General features: G+C 36.9%; 2 protein-coding genes across 5 annotated transcripts; both read right to left on the reverse strand.

Moving 5' to 3' along the window:
- Positions 1 to 12: 12 nt before the first annotated feature.
- LOC130809216 (OVARIAN TUMOR DOMAIN-containing deubiquitinating enzyme 4-like) lies at positions 13 to 10,299 on the reverse strand. Of its 2 annotated transcripts, XM_057674896.1 has the most exons (7): positions 10,059 to 10,299; positions 9,832 to 9,924; positions 8,061 to 8,182; positions 2,709 to 2,749; positions 2,163 to 2,261; positions 1,585 to 1,740; positions 13 to 1,407 (listed from the first exon to the last, which is right to left on the reverse strand). In XM_057674896.1, the coding sequence occupies exons 2-6, from the start codon at positions 9,866 to 9,868 to the stop codon at positions 1,593 to 1,595; spliced, it is 447 nt and encodes a 148-aa protein (XP_057530879.1). In that variant the 5' UTR covers positions 9,869 to 9,924; positions 10,059 to 10,299; the 3' UTR covers positions 13 to 1,407; positions 1,585 to 1,592. The 2 variants fall into 2 exon arrangements, with proteins under 2 accessions (XP_057530879.1, XP_057530878.1); XM_057674895.1 differs by lacking the exon at positions 9,832 to 9,924 and having other exon boundaries at positions 8,061 to 8,163.
- Positions 10,300 to 10,992: 693 nt separating this feature from the next.
- LOC130809217 (U-box domain-containing protein 45-like) lies at positions 10,993 to 17,069 on the reverse strand. Of its 3 annotated transcripts, none has more exons than XM_057674899.1 (6): positions 16,338 to 16,566; positions 16,141 to 16,234; positions 15,097 to 15,282; positions 14,805 to 14,912; positions 13,348 to 14,528; positions 10,993 to 12,222 (listed from the first exon to the last, which is right to left on the reverse strand). In XM_057674899.1, the coding sequence occupies exons 2-6, from the start codon at positions 16,189 to 16,191 to the stop codon at positions 11,379 to 11,381; spliced, it is 2,370 nt and encodes a 789-aa protein (XP_057530882.1). In that variant the 5' UTR covers positions 16,192 to 16,234; positions 16,338 to 16,566; the 3' UTR covers positions 10,993 to 11,378. The 3 variants fall into 3 exon arrangements, with proteins under 3 accessions (XP_057530882.1, XP_057530881.1, XP_057530880.1); XM_057674898.1 differs by lacking the exon at positions 16,338 to 16,566 and adding an exon at positions 16,824 to 17,069 and having other exon boundaries at positions 10,994 to 12,222; XM_057674897.1 differs by lacking the exon at positions 16,338 to 16,566 and adding an exon at positions 16,620 to 17,069 and having other exon boundaries at positions 10,994 to 12,222.
- Positions 17,070 to 18,623: the final 1,554 nt, after the last annotated feature.

The raw sequence follows: 18,623 nt of genomic DNA on the forward strand, positions 1-18,623 counted from the left end.
GCCACATGGGAGGCGGCAAGAGCCCGTCTGTCGCGGCATTTCTCAATCAATTTTTATGACCTAATTTTCTAGCTCGGCCATCACAGATTTATCAATTATATATTGCTAATATTGTTTCATAGTTTTCCGACTCTCTCAACTTTTATTTTCTGTCTTTGCCTCTAGACTTCAGCTGAAAACCAACCTATCACAACTTACAATACATCCACCCCAAAAGTATTTAACTAAACTGAATATGTTCTAACATATGCAATGGATCACTTTACAATCGTCATAATATTGTGTATTTTAAAGGTCCTAAATTTTTTCATATAGACTCAAGAATGACGTTTACTCATGCGCCAAAATCACATGGACATGCCCGAGTAATGTTGTCATATGAAAATGCTCTTATAGCATCAAAGGCTGGGCGTATCTCCTAAAAGCGTATGGTTACGGCGATATCTTGCTGCACCCATCTTGCATCAGCCTTCCTCTATCTTGCTTTAACATGAATTGGAGCTTATAATTGTGAAACCATCAGCTCCATCACCGTCACGCACATTAGCAACTACGCAACATCAATTCGAACTTTTGAAGTAGAGGTGTTCAACAGGGCGGCTCAACCCAACAGATCAAGGGTCGGGTCATTAATGGGCCTTTGTGTTAAGGGCCGAGCTAGGCTGGATAATTATAGTAATTGGTTGTAAAAAATATTTTTCCACTTTTTTTAAAATATTTTTATATAATATTATTATATAGATAGTTAAATTGACCCTACGAGCCATAAATTATAATAAAAAAACTATTTTATGAACTTTTAAAAAAGGATCAAAGTGAGTCGTATTTAAATAGGCTTTGACCCTCCCCGACCTGTTTAACATTTGACATGACCCACCAACCCAAACCATTTAAATTTTGACCCGGCCCGGCCCGTTGAACACCTATATTTTGAACTCAGTCTGGGCAGCAGATGAATGGACATGCCTTAAGATATATTTGTCCACTCATCATAGGTGTAAAATGATTATCATTATACCCAGTTTATCCCGCTCATAAATGTCCAACGCGCATAGAAAATAATCATTACAACTTCAATCAAGTAATATTAGCAAGAAGGCTGTTTCTGCCTCCAAGCTGAACACAAGAAAAAATGTACATTGTGCAGCTTTTACGCATAACAGTAAGAAAAGTACAAACTATCTAGCAGATTACAAGAAAGTCGATTTCAGGTGAGTCCATAACAGTAGATACAAGTAAAAGCGAATGAGCGAGTTCAACAATATGTACACCTTGTCTAGTTGTCTTAAAAACCCTTGAAAAGCTGCAAACTCCAAGGGCGGATGAAGAACATAACCAACCGCAAATGAAGTTCTATATCTCAACTTTGGTAGATCGATTATCCAGGTGTCACGGGCTGACTTATATCTAGGGCCGGGTCACAAAGATGAACAAAAAAAATCAAATCTCAGGTTTATTTTGAAATAACTCACATATTTTACGGGTTGGGGTTTGCCCAATTTAATAATGGACTTTTTAGATACGGCAACTTGGATATTATATTTTCCTTCCTCTTTATCAGAAAAAAGAAACAAGAGATCGTACCATTTATGCTAGGGATTGCTCTTCAATGCATCATAATGACCATAGCCATGATAAAGAACGTAGACTGTATTCTGTCTTCCATACTCTTGTCCATATTCTGCTATAGTTTTGAGGTCGTTGGATTTCTTTTCAAGCATGTAAACTGTGATGGGCATCCTAATGATGATGTAAAGAAAATTATAAAAACTTCCAAAGACTTGACATATTTATGAATGCTAATGCTTTCAAATCTTGTTCTTTATTTTGATGCGGATAAAGATTTATAATTATTAGGTTTCGGATGATTGGTCGACTGCTTTGTTGGCTTTAAACTAGCTGAAAAAGCCAACTGGTTATGGAGATGTTTGGTAAATTTAGGTGTTAGTTGTAGGTTGTATATTAGAGAAAAAGTGCATGTAATTTTCTATAATAGATCAACTGATACAAATTAACTTCGGATATTTAAATTTTATTGATTACATACATGAAAGATTTGTCTGGAAAATGTTCTAGAGATTTACTAAGCAAAGAGAAACAAAGGTTGATGTCAACTTTATTCTGCAAAAAATTCTTAAGGTTATCAGGGAACCTTCACTTACTTTAGCACATGTGAGGCCATGAGAAGCTCAGGTTCTCCACCCCAAACATGTTTTTGTCTCATCTGACAGACATATCTGTCGAACTCATCTTCAAGATACCTGAAAGCAAATCAAAAGACAATTCATGATTTACTAAAGCTAAATCACTCCTGAAATGATCATTGTATAAATCTACATCAAACACTCTAGATATCACTTGTAGGATCCCGTAACACTTGTTTGGACAACAATTTAAGAAGCAAAGGAAATGATGGCAAGGGGAAGGGAGAGAAGGGAAAGGAAGGGGAGAGGCTAATAAGGAAGGTATCCCTTGTTTGTTTAGGAGAGAAAAGAAGGGAAAGAAAGATAAATAGCATTTTTCCTCCATATCTTTCCACATTTGGAAAACTTTGTTATTAAAAAAAGTACAGATTTATTTATTGGTATCCGAACAAAATTATATCCCTCAAAATCCCTCAGATTTCTTTCCCTCCATTTCCCTCAAATCCAAACATAGTGTAAAAGAGGTTTAATCATCCACATTCATCAAAGTGGTGCAAATGTTACCATTCAGTATCTTTACGTCTCTTGATTAGTTCATCAACAACCTGTAAACAACAATATTAATGATTAAAGATGAAAAAAACCAGAATTTCGTCAGCTAGAAAATTCAGCAAGAAATAAGAACACATGATAGGAAATATTGCTTATCAAATTTCCTTGAACTTCTATAATAATTGCAATATACAGAATTGATGTCACTTCCTTTTCATTAGGAGTCTAGGATAGCAAGAAATATTTAGTCGATAAGCCCATTCATAACTAATCATAAAGCAGTTTGCGAGACCTTACTTGATTGATACTCTTGGACTTATTGGAAAGCAGCAGTTTATACATTTTACAGTTACATTAGGCAGTTTATGCAATAGGCAGTTATCTTTAGTCAGTTATTAGGCAGTTATCTTGAGTCAGTTACATTATACATGTATATATTGAATATGCCCCTATGTAATGAAAGTAAGAGAGAAAAACAGTATCTTTTCAAAAACAAAACTCCAGAAATCATCAAATCTTCATGGTATCAGAGCCATAGGGTTTAGATCCGGGAAGGGCTCATCATCTACCGTTTCTTACCTTGCAAATGGCCGATGTATCAGAAGAGCAAACACAGCAAACCCTAATGTCATTGGAACAGATGGAACAGATGTTCCAAATGTTCCAGAAACTCCACAAAATAACCAACCAAACTGAAAACCCAACATCACTTAAAATTTCAGAAAAACTCACATACCACAATTATACGAAATGGTGCAAGCTAATGCACGTGGCAATTGGTGGTCGGGGGCGGCTCAATCACATCACTGCCGGACCCCCACCACCATCAGACCCGAATTACACCCAATGGGAACAACGAGATGCCATGGTTATAGCATGGATAATTGAGAACATAGATGGAGATATTGTAAACCAATTCCTAGACTACACAACAGCACACAGCCTATGGCAAGTGATCGAAAGTCTCTTAGGATGTGGTAGGGACGAACTACAAATTTTCGACTTAAGTTCAAGAGCAGCAACATTAAGGCAGGACAACGACAATATCGAAGTTTACTACGGTAAACTCAACACAATATGGAAAGAAATCAATCGGAGAATGCCAAATCCCATGACATGCCCACAGGATATAACAAAATTCAACAAATATATTCAAAGACAAAGATTGTATCAATTTCTCACGGGGATTAACGACAATTTAAACAAAGAAAGAAGAGATATTCTCAACAGTGAACCTTTACTGATGGTGGAGACAGCCTACGCATCAATCAGAAGGGAGATCACACGCCGGAACATTATGAACGGCGTCTCATCACCGGGAACTCGTCCCTCAGAGATTGAATCGGGTTTAGCCACGAGAAACAAACCCTTCCAAAGAAGCCGAGAAGAGGATGACCGGAGGAAACTTTGTTGCACTCACTGTGGTGGTTCCAGGCATACAAAGGAGGGATGCTTCAAACTTGTGGGGTACCCCGAGTGGTGGGATGATCTACAGAAAAGGAGAGCCGCCACCAAGGCACCGGCAAACCGGACCGGCGGCAAGGCTAACCTCAGTACCGCCGATCAACCGACATCATGTCTCAAGTCAGGTGAACTGGGAGGATGGAGCAAAGGGGAAGGAGAGGCGACAGTAACCCCAGAACAGGGAGCCGTCAATGGTGAGGAACAGAAATGGGAAGAGAAAGCGATAATACCCGTCAGACAAGGGCAAGGGGAAGGGCAGGCCAACCCTACTTACCCCCACCATCCTTTTTATAATGAAAAAACCCTAAAACTCACCTCGCACTCCCGTCCACCCTCACATTCCAGCCCACTTACCCTTCCTAGGCCCAATATCTCTCCTGGCCCACAAAATATTACTCCCAAAGGCCTTCTTAGTCATAATGCAAGTTCTGAATGGATTTTTGACTGTGGGGCGACCGATACGATGACCTTTGACCCCAGTGATCTTTTATCCACCCATCCGACTAATCGAACCCATATCCAGACGGCTAATGGGGAGTATATACCAGTTGCCCAAGCTGGGGCAGTCAATATTTCCCCTTCTCTTCACCTTAAAAATTGTTTGTTAATTCCCAGTTTGTCTCATAAATTATTATCGGTTAGTCAGTTAACAAAGGATTTAAAACTGTATTGTGCTGTTAACCTCTGCTAATTGTATTGTGCAGGATGCTCAGACGGGAACGATCATTGGGCGTGGTACTGAAAGAGGTGGACTATACTATGTCGATGAGGTGATTCAAAATAGTGGTGCAATGCTTGCTCATGGATCTCCTGTTCAACAATTGAAGACTTGGCATCGCCGTTTAGGCCATCCATCCTTAGGTTATCTAAAACGACTTTTTCCTTCACTTAATAGTTGTAATGCATCTCTAGATTGTGAAACTTGTATCTTAGCTAAGAGTCACAAACAGTCCTATGTTCCTAGTAATACCTGTGCTCCAAAACCCTTTGATATTTTGCATTCTGATGTATGGGGCCCAGCCCCACATACTGACTCTCATGGTTTTTCATATTTTGTGTTATTTATTGATGATTGTTCTCGAATGTGCTGGGTTTATTTTTTGAAACACAAATCTGAGGTTTTTGATGTTTTTGTAAAATTCTATAACATGATTCTCACCCAGTTCCATGCACAACCTAAAATACTTCGCTTAGATAATGGTGGTGAATATATCTCTATTGCAATGAAACAGTTTTTCCTTGAGCATGGCCTAATTCATCAGACTTCCTGCCCCGACACTCAACAAAATAGGGTTGCTGAACGAAAAAACCGTACCCTTCTTGAGGTCGCACGGGCTCTCATGTTTGACACTCATGTACCTGTACACTTTTGGCCTGAGGCCATTGCTACTGCTACCTATCTCACAAACCGACTTCCCACAAAAATCCTCCAATTCCAGACCCCTCTTGCCATACTAAATAAGTTTACTCCTGTTCCCTCATCTCACTCCCTTCCTCCTCGCATCTTTGGGTGTGTTGTGTATGTCCATCTTCCATCACGAGCCCGCACTAAATTTGAACCACGGGCAGTCAAATGTGTGTTTCTTGGGTACGGAACTACGCAAAAGGGCTATCGATGTTATGATCCTGTCCATCACAAACTTTACACCACCATGGACTGTGACTTCCTTGAACATTCTTCCTACTACACCCACCCTCGGTCTCAGGGGGAGAGTATGAGTGAGGATCTCAGCTGGTTGACTCATCCTTTGGCTGACAGTCGAGCTCCCAAAGAGCAAGTAGGTACTACCACCGATATTGCCACAGACATTGTCACTGATTCATCTCCTCAGTTTACTACTTCAGTCCCTGAGCATCCAATCCCTGAGCATCCGGCCGACAGAGAGATAACACCGAGCCCGAGTCAGGTAACATCGAGTCCTATTGCTCCTCTCATTGATATATCACTGACTATATTGTGCCAAGGAGTGGTGTTGTCCCCAGGAAATACAATTTGCCCCGTCGAAGTACAAGAGGAATGCCCCCGAAGAGGTATGATCCCGAGTATGAATCCCAAAGATCCCGATATCCTGTTAGTAGACCGGATGATGAACAACTTTCACAGACAGCTGTTGCCTTTAATGCATCCCTTTATTCCGGTACCATTCCGAACACCATTGAAGAAGCCCTTCAAGAACCAAAGTGGAAGCAAGCTATGGACGAAGAGATCATGGCTCTCCAGAAAAACGGAACGTGGGAGAAGTGCAGATTACCAGGTGATAAGAAGACGGTTGGATGTAAATGGGTTTTCTCAGTCAAATATCATGCTGATGGAAACATTAAGAGGTATAAAGCAAGGCTTGTTGCTAAAGGGTACACACAGACTTACGGGGTAGACTACTCGGAAACCTTCTCACCTGTGGCTAAAATCGACACCATTCGAGTCCTGTTCTCCGTAGCAGCAAATAAAGAGTGGTCTCTGTTTCAATTTGATGTGAAAAATGCCTTCCTACATGGAGAGATTGAAGAAGAGGTATACATGAAGCCACCACCCGGGTATTCAGATGAGTATAGCCAAGGAGAGGGGTGTCGATTTAAAAGAGCACTATATGGCTTGAAACAATCCCCTAGAGCGTGGTTCGGTAGATTCACTACAGCAATGAAGAGATTTGGCTACAAACAGAACAACTCAGATCATACCCTATTTCTCAGGAGAAGTGGAAAACAAATTACATGCCTCGTAATTTATGTAGATGATATGGTGATTACCGGAAACAACCCCAAGGAAATTGACCGTCTCAGGAGCAAATTATTCCAAGAGTTTGAAATGAAGGATTTGGGACAACTGAAATACTTCCTAGGAATAGAAGTTCTAAGATCAAGGAAGGGGATATTCATCAATCAGAGAAAGTACATCTTAGACCTCTTAGCAGAAACAGGCATGTTAGACTGCAAGCCAGCAGATACACCTATGGTAGCTAATCATGGTCTACAAATTGTTGAAGGGGCAGAAGCGGCAGACCAAGATCGCTATAGACGGATAGTGGGAAAGTTGATTTACTTATCCCACACGAGACCAGATATTGCCTACGCAGTAGGGATTGTAAGCAAGTTCATGCATCAACCTCAAGTGGAGCACATGGCAGCGGTCCTGAGGATCCTGAGATACTTAAAGGGAACCAGTAATAAAGGAGTCCTCTACTTAAAGAATGATAATCTTGATCTTATTGGTTACACAGATGCAGATTGGGCTGGTGATCGGGACGACAGGAAGTCTATTTTAGGATACTTCACTCTTGTAGGGGGTAATCTAGTCACCTGGAAGAGTAAGAAACAGAAGGTGGTTGCCCTGTCCAGTGCTGAAGCAGAATTTAGAGGGATAGCAAAAGAAGTTACAGAGATTCTATGGATTAGGAAACTTCTAGGAGAGCTAGGCTTTCATCAGACACAGGCCAACCTTCTATATTGTGATAACAAAGCAGCAATAAGCATCTCTGAAAATCCAGTCCAACATGATCGAACGAATCATGTAGAGATCGATCGACACTTTATCAAGGAGAAACTAGAAAGCAAGGTCATCCGTCTTCCCTTCATCAAATCTAAAGACCAACTAGCCGACATTCTCACAAAAGCAGTTTCATCACAGGTCTTCAACAGCACTCTATGCAAGTTAGGCATCGGTGACCCCACGACCTAACTTGAGGGGGAGTATTGGAAAGCAGAAGTTTATACATTTTACAGTTACATTAGGCAGTTTATGCAATAGGCAATTATCTTTAGTCAGTTATTAGGCAGTTATCTTGAGTCAGTTACATTATACATGTATATATTGAATATGCCCCTATGTAATGAAAGTAAGAGAGAAAAACAGTATCTTTTCAAAAACAAAACTCCAGAAATCATCAAATCTTCAGGACTCACCTTGTCCCTAAGTTCATCTGCAAGTTTCTTTTGGAGACTCTCACTTGGAGCTGGCTTCCCTCTTATCAGACAAGAACCATGAACCACAGCCCGAAATAAACAACTGCCATCTCCAGGTATACCTAGCAATAAGTCACATCAATTGCCAATATATGCAATGCTGCTAGCTAGTTTAGAAAAGTAAAACATCATTCCATTGATAGTTAGCACAAAAAATTGAATACAGCCATGGGTAAGATCAAACACCCCTCAACAACATTTATTATCACAGATTCACAATACCATTAATAGGCTCCCACCAAGGCCGTGGTTTGGGAAGTCGTATGTACACCACCTTACCTTTGTTCATGATATCACTAACAAAGAGGTTGCTTTTAATGGACCCTTGGTAGCAAACATCATAAACAACTTTACATAAATAAAAGGCGCACGTGATTTATTGAGTCATTTTACTTTAGTCCATAATAATTAAAACGAAAAAACTATAAATCTTTGGTTCCATCAAAATAAGGTTATAATCTTTGATCAAACGCCCTTATATTTCAAATTTGCCTCTCAACTCTAATAACATACCCTTTGCATTATCAAACGTAGATGAGCTTAACAAGTCACTAAGGAGTTCTTAACAGTTTGAATTGAGTCAAAGTAACCTATAGGTTGTAACCAAGAGCTCAAGGAACGCGATAAAGACTTCATTTCAGCCTTTCAGGGCATCAGCAATTTGTACTTCACATGAACCAGGCCCTCTGTCACCAAGCTCATGATGCATAATCTTGTAATGATTTTACTAATATAGATCATATCACCTAATAGCTGTGTGATAAGGCTTTTTACTGTTTCCTCCTGTAAACTTCAGAAAAGTGATTGTATAATGTCTTCTTGTGTTGTACTATAACCTTACGCCTCACTCAGTTGTAACACTCGATCTTTCAAAAAATAATCACGAAGTAGTCAAAGGCTTTCCCAAACTCTAGTAATTGGCAAGCTTTAAAATAGTGTTCTTGCTTCTTGTGTCTTGCTTATTGCTCCTAACAAATTCTCACAGATATAAACACACTCAATACCTTCTACAAAACGAGTGTTCTTGCTTCTTATTTTTGACTTTTCAACTTCCCATTGAATCCCATTTCCAAAATTTCATCCCTGAAACTATAAGTTAACATTTCAGAAACTTTGTTCCCCATACTCCGGATTAGTGATCTGATGAGAAGTTTCATTCTACAACACATTGAAATAAAAAATAAAAAATAAAAAAAGACTCAAATTAGATGAACCCTTCGTTCCCTAAACTCAAAATAAGTTTTGTGTTTTCGTTTCCACTCACATTTCCCCCACACATATGAACTATGGAATTTCCTTTCTAGTAACATTGATCTCACAATAATTCAATTGACTTTATTTCATATCCTTAAAGCTGCCATAGTACATACACATAATGATGCATAAGTGACATAACAAACAAAAAGAAATCAACTCCATCATCATAATCCATAATGGTGAAAGAACTTTCACCCCATGATTGGATGAACATTACTAATACATGAAGTATAATTCAGCTTATTCGATCAAAAAATTTCCTTCCAGAAGCCTAGATATTAACACAAAATTGTACTCCATTTTCAAAGGGACAATAAAACCGAATCAAAAGTGCCTTGATTTAACACAGAATTTACCAAAAACAGTAATTCAACAATTAAAGAATAACAAACACCCTTCCAAAAACACAAATTCAACTTCAAAAAAACCCAAAAGTTGAAGTAAAAAGGCATACGAATAGATTGCAGTTGAGCAGAGCTGCAATTGCGCATTGAGTTACAGCCTTACAGCCCACTTCCCAATTCATCAAACAGGAAGCAGGAAAAACCTAACAAATGCAATCAATTGTTTAATTTACAGATAGTTTTTTCGTGCGCTGGTATTTTATTCCTAAATTTAGAATGTAGAAGTAATAAAATAAATTAAAAAAAAGAAAAAAAAAGAAAAGCTATTCGAAATTACCAGTGGATGTGAAAAAATGGGTGAATGAGAAGAACAGACACCAATGATAAGGAGACAGAATCCAATTCCATTCTCCTTTTTGTTTCGTCTTCTACAGCTGATTCGGAATTTAGGGTATCACAGAGAGAGAGAGAGAGAGAGAGAGAGAGAGCTGGAAAGTTTTTGGGAATTTTTTAGAGGGAAAAAGAAGGAAGACCGCTGAGTTGAGTTTACGATTTCGATGAATTCACCCATGTAGTCAGAAGTGATAAGTGGAAGTAGGAAGTATTACTAACTAACGATATTTATAAAATACAAAATCATTCTTATGAGGTAAGATTTGATAGACGGAGAATTTTATGATTTTAATTTATTTTTTCGATTTTGTTTATTTTATTATTATTATTAACTTTATTTTTTTACAGTGATTTACAAATTACGGTTATTGATTAGGAATTATTGAAACTGAAAATATTATCGATTAACCGATACGATTGATTCTACTCCGTTATATCGGTTCTACTAAATTTGCTTCAACAACAACAGTCTAACAAACTAAGAAAAGTATATTTAGGTGATATTTTATTGAAACATAGGTCATGCCCGAAAATAGTTAACGGAAAATTTTGGCAAGACGGCTAAAAGAATATGGAGCAAAGTTTGTGAAACTGAAAAAGTAGTTCGTAATACTTTTGAATTTAAATTATGGGTTTTTCTTGGTTGTAAACGCAACATCAACATCGAATCATATTGAGTCGCACATTTTCAAGTGAGACCCACTTTTACACCTTCGCGATCAGGTTAATAAGTATAAGTCATTGATAAATGATGAATAATGAATAATATCGAGGTACAGTAATGAGAAAAATTTGTTGTTTGGAACGAATCTTGCTACTCATATGTTTAGTTTGTTCGTGTTAAACACGGATAATGGTTAAATATCTTTTAAGACAATGCCACTCAAGATAATTGAACAACCAGCTCGCCTCATAAACAGCTTTAACTTCTTGGGAGTTCGCTTCAGGAATCGATCAACAAACTTCGTAACGAAAACTATCATAAATAGAGTAATGCTAATACGATACGAAACATCTTAAAGAGTTTTTCTAAGGCAAACCTATCATAAAACTCTTTTACATGTATTTCTGCCCTGAAAACATGCATATATAGAGAGTAATGCTATTACATTGATGGATCTGTACATCTCTTCCTCTGTTTAGAAGAACCAAAAATGGGAGTTGCCCAAAAGCTTAGGGCAAAGGAAGATTACAAGAAGATACAAGACAAATTTACATTGTTTTAGTACAAAACGCAAAAGACCGAGAGATAGGATTATGGCTGTTATAACTGAGGACCTGAGACGGTCTTTCGTTTCCCAAAGAAACTAAACGTCTTACCCATTTTCCTTCGTGAAGCTGCTTTGCCGAGGGGCTTCTGTTCGAGGAGTGGCAGTACCTTCTCACTGATCGATTTACTTAGTGGCTTAAGGTCCGGAGGCTGGACGTGAGCTGTAAATTCTCGCACTGAAGGAGAACGGTTTACTGGTTGAGGAGATGATTCCCGCTGCCTCTGCTCCCGGAATAGCATCAGAAGCTTCTGAGCCTTCTCTCGCCCTCGAGCTGTCCCGTTGACTTGAATTGATACCAAGGACGGAATTACCCCTTCTTGTAAAACCATTTGACAGCACTTGTCATTACCGTTGCACAGAACCAACAGACATGAAACGGCTTGTTCTTGCTCGATAGGCTCGCCCATGTCCATTATAGAAGCAAGTGCGCTTACAAGTCTAGGGGCTATTGAGATTGCATCTTTTGCCGTATTGTTTGATGCCAAGTTTATTAGAACGGCAATTGACTTTTCAGTCCATGTCGGATCTCGGGGTTCAACCAGAAGCAGAAGTAAACCATTGATTATACCCGATTGAAGGAGATTCGGAATATTGGATGGGCACGTTGAAATGTTAAATAGAGCATGAAGAGCGTCCAGTTTCCATTGTGGATCGGTTTTGGTAACGAGAAGCTTGATTAAAAAGGAAACTGCCTTGCTTGAACCGATCACGGGTTTTGCTTCATCTAGGCATGAAAGGTTTAGATAGAGAGCAGCTGCCAATCCATGAGAATCAGGATCCGCAACCATCTCCTCCAGCACAGGGATGACCTGTGCGTGTAACATTAACTCCTTATTTCTGCGACAAAAGATCATCATTTCCATGAGCAAGATTGAAAATTCGAATATTTATTTGCCTCTTTTCAAACAAATAAAAGCATATATAACTACTTCCTCCGTTCCATATAAATCCCATTATATTCATCTTGGGATGTACTAAATTATCGAGCAAAAAATTCACAAATATTATAAGACCCCATGTGCTTTTAATATTTGAGGCCTCCAATTCTTTCATATTAAAACCTTCTACAACCTACTCTATTTCAATATATTTGAAAATATTATGTATCATTTAGATTCTAAACCCTCCTAATTTTGGGGGCCTAAGGCATGTTGCACATGCTCATAACTAGAGGAGCTTATTGGGTCAGGGCCCCGCTAAAAATTGGGTGACCTGGCCCATTTTAAAAGGGTCAAGCCTGTTAAAAATGGGTCATGTCCATTTTACAAACTAACGGGTCGCTTGGACCTAAACAAGTGCACAGACAATTTCATAATGACTCTAGATCAACAACAAACCTGGACCTTAAGTTTTGAGTAATTTTAGATTTTCTAGAAACATATTACTTAGCTTCTATAATTTTATAGTTTTTGTACAGCAGCAATATTGAAGATATAAAACCTGGGACATGGACATGGCTGTTTTATATCTCCCGATTATGCCGGATGTTTTTTATGTTGGAAAAAGTTATACTTATTCAATTAATATTTATATAATTAAAATTTTAGAATATACGTTATATTAGCTAATACAATTAACATTTATAAAATTGATTTCATAATTAGTTAATAAAATGAAATTTTTACATAAATGGGTCTGGGCAGGGCGGGGTGGGTCAAATGGGCCGTTGGCCCGGCCCGCTACAAAAATAGTGTATGCCGATCCGACCCGTTAAGAAAGTGACCCGACCCTCCCCATTGAACACCTCTATTCATAACCTCCCTCGCTCTATCAAATTTTTACCAAGTATTTCCTTTCTCCAAGATCAACGAGCTTGGTGCCGGAATTTGTGTATGTTACCATCACTAGTCGGCAAAAGAAATCAAAAAAGCCTTCTAAAAGGTATAATCTAATAGAGCCTAGATCATGATCAACAAAGCTAACACATTCAAGTAGTAATAGAAATAAGAGAACCGGATATACCTGTTATTGTTAACAGCAAGATTGAAGAGTGCCATTGCTCCCACCTCCAAGGCCAAATCATTCCTTTCACTAAGTGCAAATTTGACAAAGCCGACAAGCACTTCAACAAACCCATGGGCACCCATAAACATCCTTGCTTCTTCATCATCTTTTAACAACCCTCGTATCTGCTCTGCGACTTTCAGCTTGGTTCTCAAATCTTCCTCCCCTTGTAAAATAGTCAAAAAGTTCTCACATTTACGAAAAACATTTTCGCCATCATCCTGCTCACCCGTACTTTCACCTTCATTCCCTTCAATCTCTTCAATGATGTTATTTTCATGAATTACCACCTCGGCCCCCTTCATGTTTCCCGAATTGGTACTGTCCTCGTACCTACACTGTGTTGACTCCCTATCCGACAATGCGAGCCTCCAGTAATTTAGATCGAGAGAATCGGGAGGCGCACAAGGAATAGTAACACCATTTTGCTCGCACCAGCTAGCAATAAGGCCCTTTACGCAATAATTAGGAGTCAAACAGCGATGAGAGAGTTGTTGCTGGGTCTTAGGGCATGTATTATGCCCATCACTGAACCACTTCTCAATGCAAATCCTTTCGTATGTCTGTCCCGATGCAACGATGACTGGGTCAAACATGAGTTGCAATGAGATTGGACATCTGAGTTCTTCCGGTGGAACAGGTACGTGATCAGATTTCCTAATCGCCCTAAAAGAGAAAGACGGCCTAAAATTAAAAGAACTAATTTTTGATAGTTGACGGTCAAATGCCCTTCCGTTGCAAGCAAGACCGTCTTCAGAAGATCCTTGGACTGTGGGTGAACAAGGTCCAGAACCTTGGGAATCCTGATCGTCACCCAAATCACTTCTAAACAACTTTGAATATTTCCGCATAAGATGTAAAAGGTAGGCCACAATTGATTCTTTCCGCTTGTCTTCCTCTATTCGAGCTTTCTCTATGAGTTTCTTAAGAGATCGTCTTTCGGCAAGAGCAGTACGAGAAGAAGTTATACCAAGTCTAGATGCCGCTTGGTGGAAAGACTCAAGTTCACTATTGTCATTAGAATTGTCATCGAATTTTCTACCCTGCTGGAGCAACACAATTATGTCATCGCCAACTTGTTTCTCTGACGGATCAAGGGAGAAAACGGTCTCGTCCAATTCACTAACAATCTGTTGAACCTGTATGTTAAAAAGCAGGGAACATTCACACAAATCAAAACTCATAAAGTCATAAAAGAACGTTCTAGGGAAAAAACTAATAATTACCCAAGATAATTCTTGAAACAAAGAGGGTCGGTCAGGTCAAATAGTGAAAAAACTACGAACAGAAAATTTTCAAATAGTAAGGAAACACCGAGAAAGGAGCAGAGGAGGTGGAATGCTTCCTCAACAACGCGGAAAAAAGCAATCAATTGAAACTTAGAACAGTAATATGAGCAGGAAAAGAAAAATGACCTGACAACCAATAGATTGTGGAACAATATCTTCTACTCGTTTAAGACTGTCCATAAGTGCACATTTTGTCTTCTCGAACTTCAAAACTACAGAATCTCCCGTTATAGCCTAGAACACAACAAAAGATATATTTAGAAAGTTCATATGAAGACGGAAACGAGGGGAGGAAACCGATAAGTAACATCTAAATCAAAAGGAAAAAAATATGAGCAAGTAGCTATCTCAAATTCAGATTTTTACAATGACTATCAAACTAATCACAAGGATTTTCCGAAACAAGAACTGCACATACCAGGTATAATTTGCTACACTCTGAACAATGTTGTAAGAGATTTCTCGCTTTTTCAAGCGCCACGTGCAGAGAACATAATGCTTGTATTCCTGATTTACTGCGTGGGCGTGCCGCTTCAAGAGCCGGAAATATATTCAAGACTTTACAGTATATATTGGATAGAATCTTGCACATGCCTCCATGTAACTGCAGAAAAACATCATTGGTAAAACCAAACAACCATTAAATTCATACTCGAACCGAACTTCTACATCAATGTAGAACAAACAAATGTTCGCGGAAATGAGAAACTTGACAATTTTTAAAACTTCAAAGTTCAACAAAAAAATACAACCAACTCTTTCGATTTGCATCCACACATAATCCACCCAATACATACGATATGAAACATAATGTAACCAAACAAGTATTAAACAAAACGAAAAACTTAAATTTTTAAAAATTTACAAGTTCAACGAAACGTACAACCAACGTCTCTCCCATCCGCATTCGCACATAATCTATAGAGCATACAAACAAAACAACAAGCAATATCAAAGCCTTAATCCCAAAAGATGGAGTCGGTAACATGAACCATAAGTTTATCAGCTATGGTCGTTCAAAGAAAATCTCGTCTTCCATTCATTTCTACCGAATGCCATCTCACATAAATATTGAATATCTCCACACTAATATCTTGACATAATCTTATCGACAACCTCCACAAAGTAATAAGAACACCAAGAACACGGCTCAACAAAACTTCACCCTTGTCAACCACCACTAGTCAACCACCACAACCATCTAATATACCACCATAAACATCTAAATTACCACCACAAACATCAAATATACCATCAAAAAAATCCTTGGGACCATTAATAAATTACAGCACAGAAATTTCATAAATCACTACTTTAAAAACCTAAAACAAGACTCTATTACAAAAAGAATAAGTAAATTAATTGAAATTTGATAAATCAGACAGTAAAATCAACAAAAAAACAAAATCATCTAAAAATAAAAGTTCAATCTAATTAGTTTCATAAGGAAAAAGGTTAATACCTTGGCATCACTAATTGCAAATAGATTTTCTTCCAACTCTGCAATATCCATCTTTTCTAACTGTTCTTAATATAATTATTGATAGCCCTTATATCTGCAATCCGCAAAACAATTAAACAAATTAGTAAAACAATCTATTCATGGATTTTAAATCAAATTAACAAAAACAACCACAGACCATCGGAAAAAAAACGCACCGTTTTTTCGACAATCATAAAATCAAAAGCACCAACAAACTCAGAATGATAAGATTAACAAAACCCATCATTACCCAATTTGATTTTAATCATTTTAACCCAAAACTTTGATAGGGATATTTGAAGAAAAACAATAATCATTCTGTTTTTGAGATTTGTTGAATATTTTCATGAAAATAAACAGAATTAAGACAAATTTCAATCAGACATTTCTCAGGATATCTCGCATTCTTATCATCAAAAGTAACAAAAAGAAAGAAAAAAAAAAGAAGCAATATTTACCGCAAGGATCTTTGAAATGAACAGTGAAAAAGATTGAACTTATGGAAATCAATACCAAATATGATTTAGTTTGAAATCCAAAGGAAAATGGCAGTAACAAACGTGGGGATGAAAAAGGGGCAAACTTTTCCCAAATCACAAAATGGGCAAAATGAGCAAATAGTTAACTCAAATAACCGAAAATTTAGGGTTGCAAAAAATTACCCCAAAAAAGCGGACAACGAGGCCAAGGAGGCTTCATAAACTAGCAAACTACTAAATAAACCTAGGTCTAACGAAGGAAACCCATCAAAAAAATATGAAATTAGGGGTTTTATGATCTGTTATGCACCATTTTTACAGTTAAATCTGAGCTATAACTGATCAACGGAAGAGGAGAGAGAAAGAAGATATAGAGAGAGGGGAGGGAAAATGGAGTACTAGTGTGGCTCCGAATATGCTTATTCTAGCTTCAAGGCGGAAGTTGATGGCAAAGAATATTTATTTTATTATTATTATTATTATTATTATTATTAGAATAGAAACCCGTGTAATGTACGGATTTTTAAAATACATTAATATTTCAATTTGTCTTTTATGAGACCGCCTTACTGTGAGACGGATGCATATAATAGCCTATTTTTTCAATTGATTATTTTAAGATCATAAGTAATCGTTTTAAGGTTTTAAGTAATCACTTTAAGACTATAAAAAGTAATTATATTAAAATTATAATTGATCACGTTAACGTTATAATTAATTATTTTAACACAAAAAATGTATATTAGACCAGCTCAATAGAGTGAGATCATCTCATTTAAAAATTAGTGTTAAATTAAAATATAAGTCAAGTGAGATCTTCTTTTATTCATCTCAATGCAAGGATTACTAATATCAATTTTCAATAATTTTAAATAAAAAGTCAAAATGCTATCTCGAAAAATATGAAAAAGTAAATGGGAACAGTAAAATGAATAGGAGGGAGTTCTATTTTTATTGCAAAATCCAAAAAAAGAATAGCTACCGTTGATTAATTAAAATCTAACGGTTTAAAAAAAATTATTTTAGCAAAAGATCTAGTAACACATGTTTATGAAGGAAACATCACATATCAATTTAGAAAACATCACAATTTCAAGTGACACATATTTATACAAAAATTATCACATATTAATTAAGAAAACATTACAATTTATTTTCTGTTTATTTTTTCGGCTAATATTTTTAGTTAATTTTCTGCATACTTTTCAATTATATGCCTTTAATATTTGTTCATATTTTTTCGGCCCCTTTAACTTCTGTATTCTTGATTCGCTCCTCTAACTGTACTAAAAATTTTAATATACTTTCATTTTTGTTTTCAACTTATAATTATATCCGATATTGTATTCTTACAAAGTTACAATATATCTAATTTGTGATGATGTAATAATAAATACGGATAAAAGGTTTGAAATGCACGTCGTGTACTCAAATTTTCATTTCATAGTATACCGTAAAAGTTTCAAATTTCACTAAATAATTTAACTAAATTGATTACATTTATATCAATATTTTAAATACTTATTTTAATTATTTAATATTTAATATGTGATACAAATATATAAATAAAAAAGTAAAAAAAAAAAAGTGTAGTAAGCCTGATTCACCGGCCGACAACTGCCGACCTCCTCGTTTGTCGCATTGTAGATCTACTTCCTTAATGACTCATTCAATGTCTCCTTTGCCCTTTGGTTCGGGCAAATTGCCAATTTGTCAATGTTTCTAATAATTTTTACATCAATTATCCATTTTGAAAATAATTAAATTTCATAAAAATTATGCAATTAAAAAAATACATATATATCCATTTTATATAAGTATATTTTTAGATTTGTATTATTAGATACTTATTTTTTATTATACGCTTTTTATAATATTTTATATAGTATATTTAGAAATATTAAAATTTAAAAATTAATTTTAAAACTATAAAAAAAAATAGACGAAAAGAACAAACTCTTTCAAAACTTTGATTAACTTTTG

This window comes from Amaranthus tricolor, chromosome 3 (genome assembly GCF_026212465.1).
Source record: "Amaranthus tricolor cultivar Red isolate AtriRed21 chromosome 3, ASM2621246v1, whole genome shotgun sequence".
NCBI lineage: Eukaryota > Viridiplantae > Streptophyta > Magnoliopsida > Caryophyllales > Amaranthaceae > Amaranthus > Amaranthus tricolor.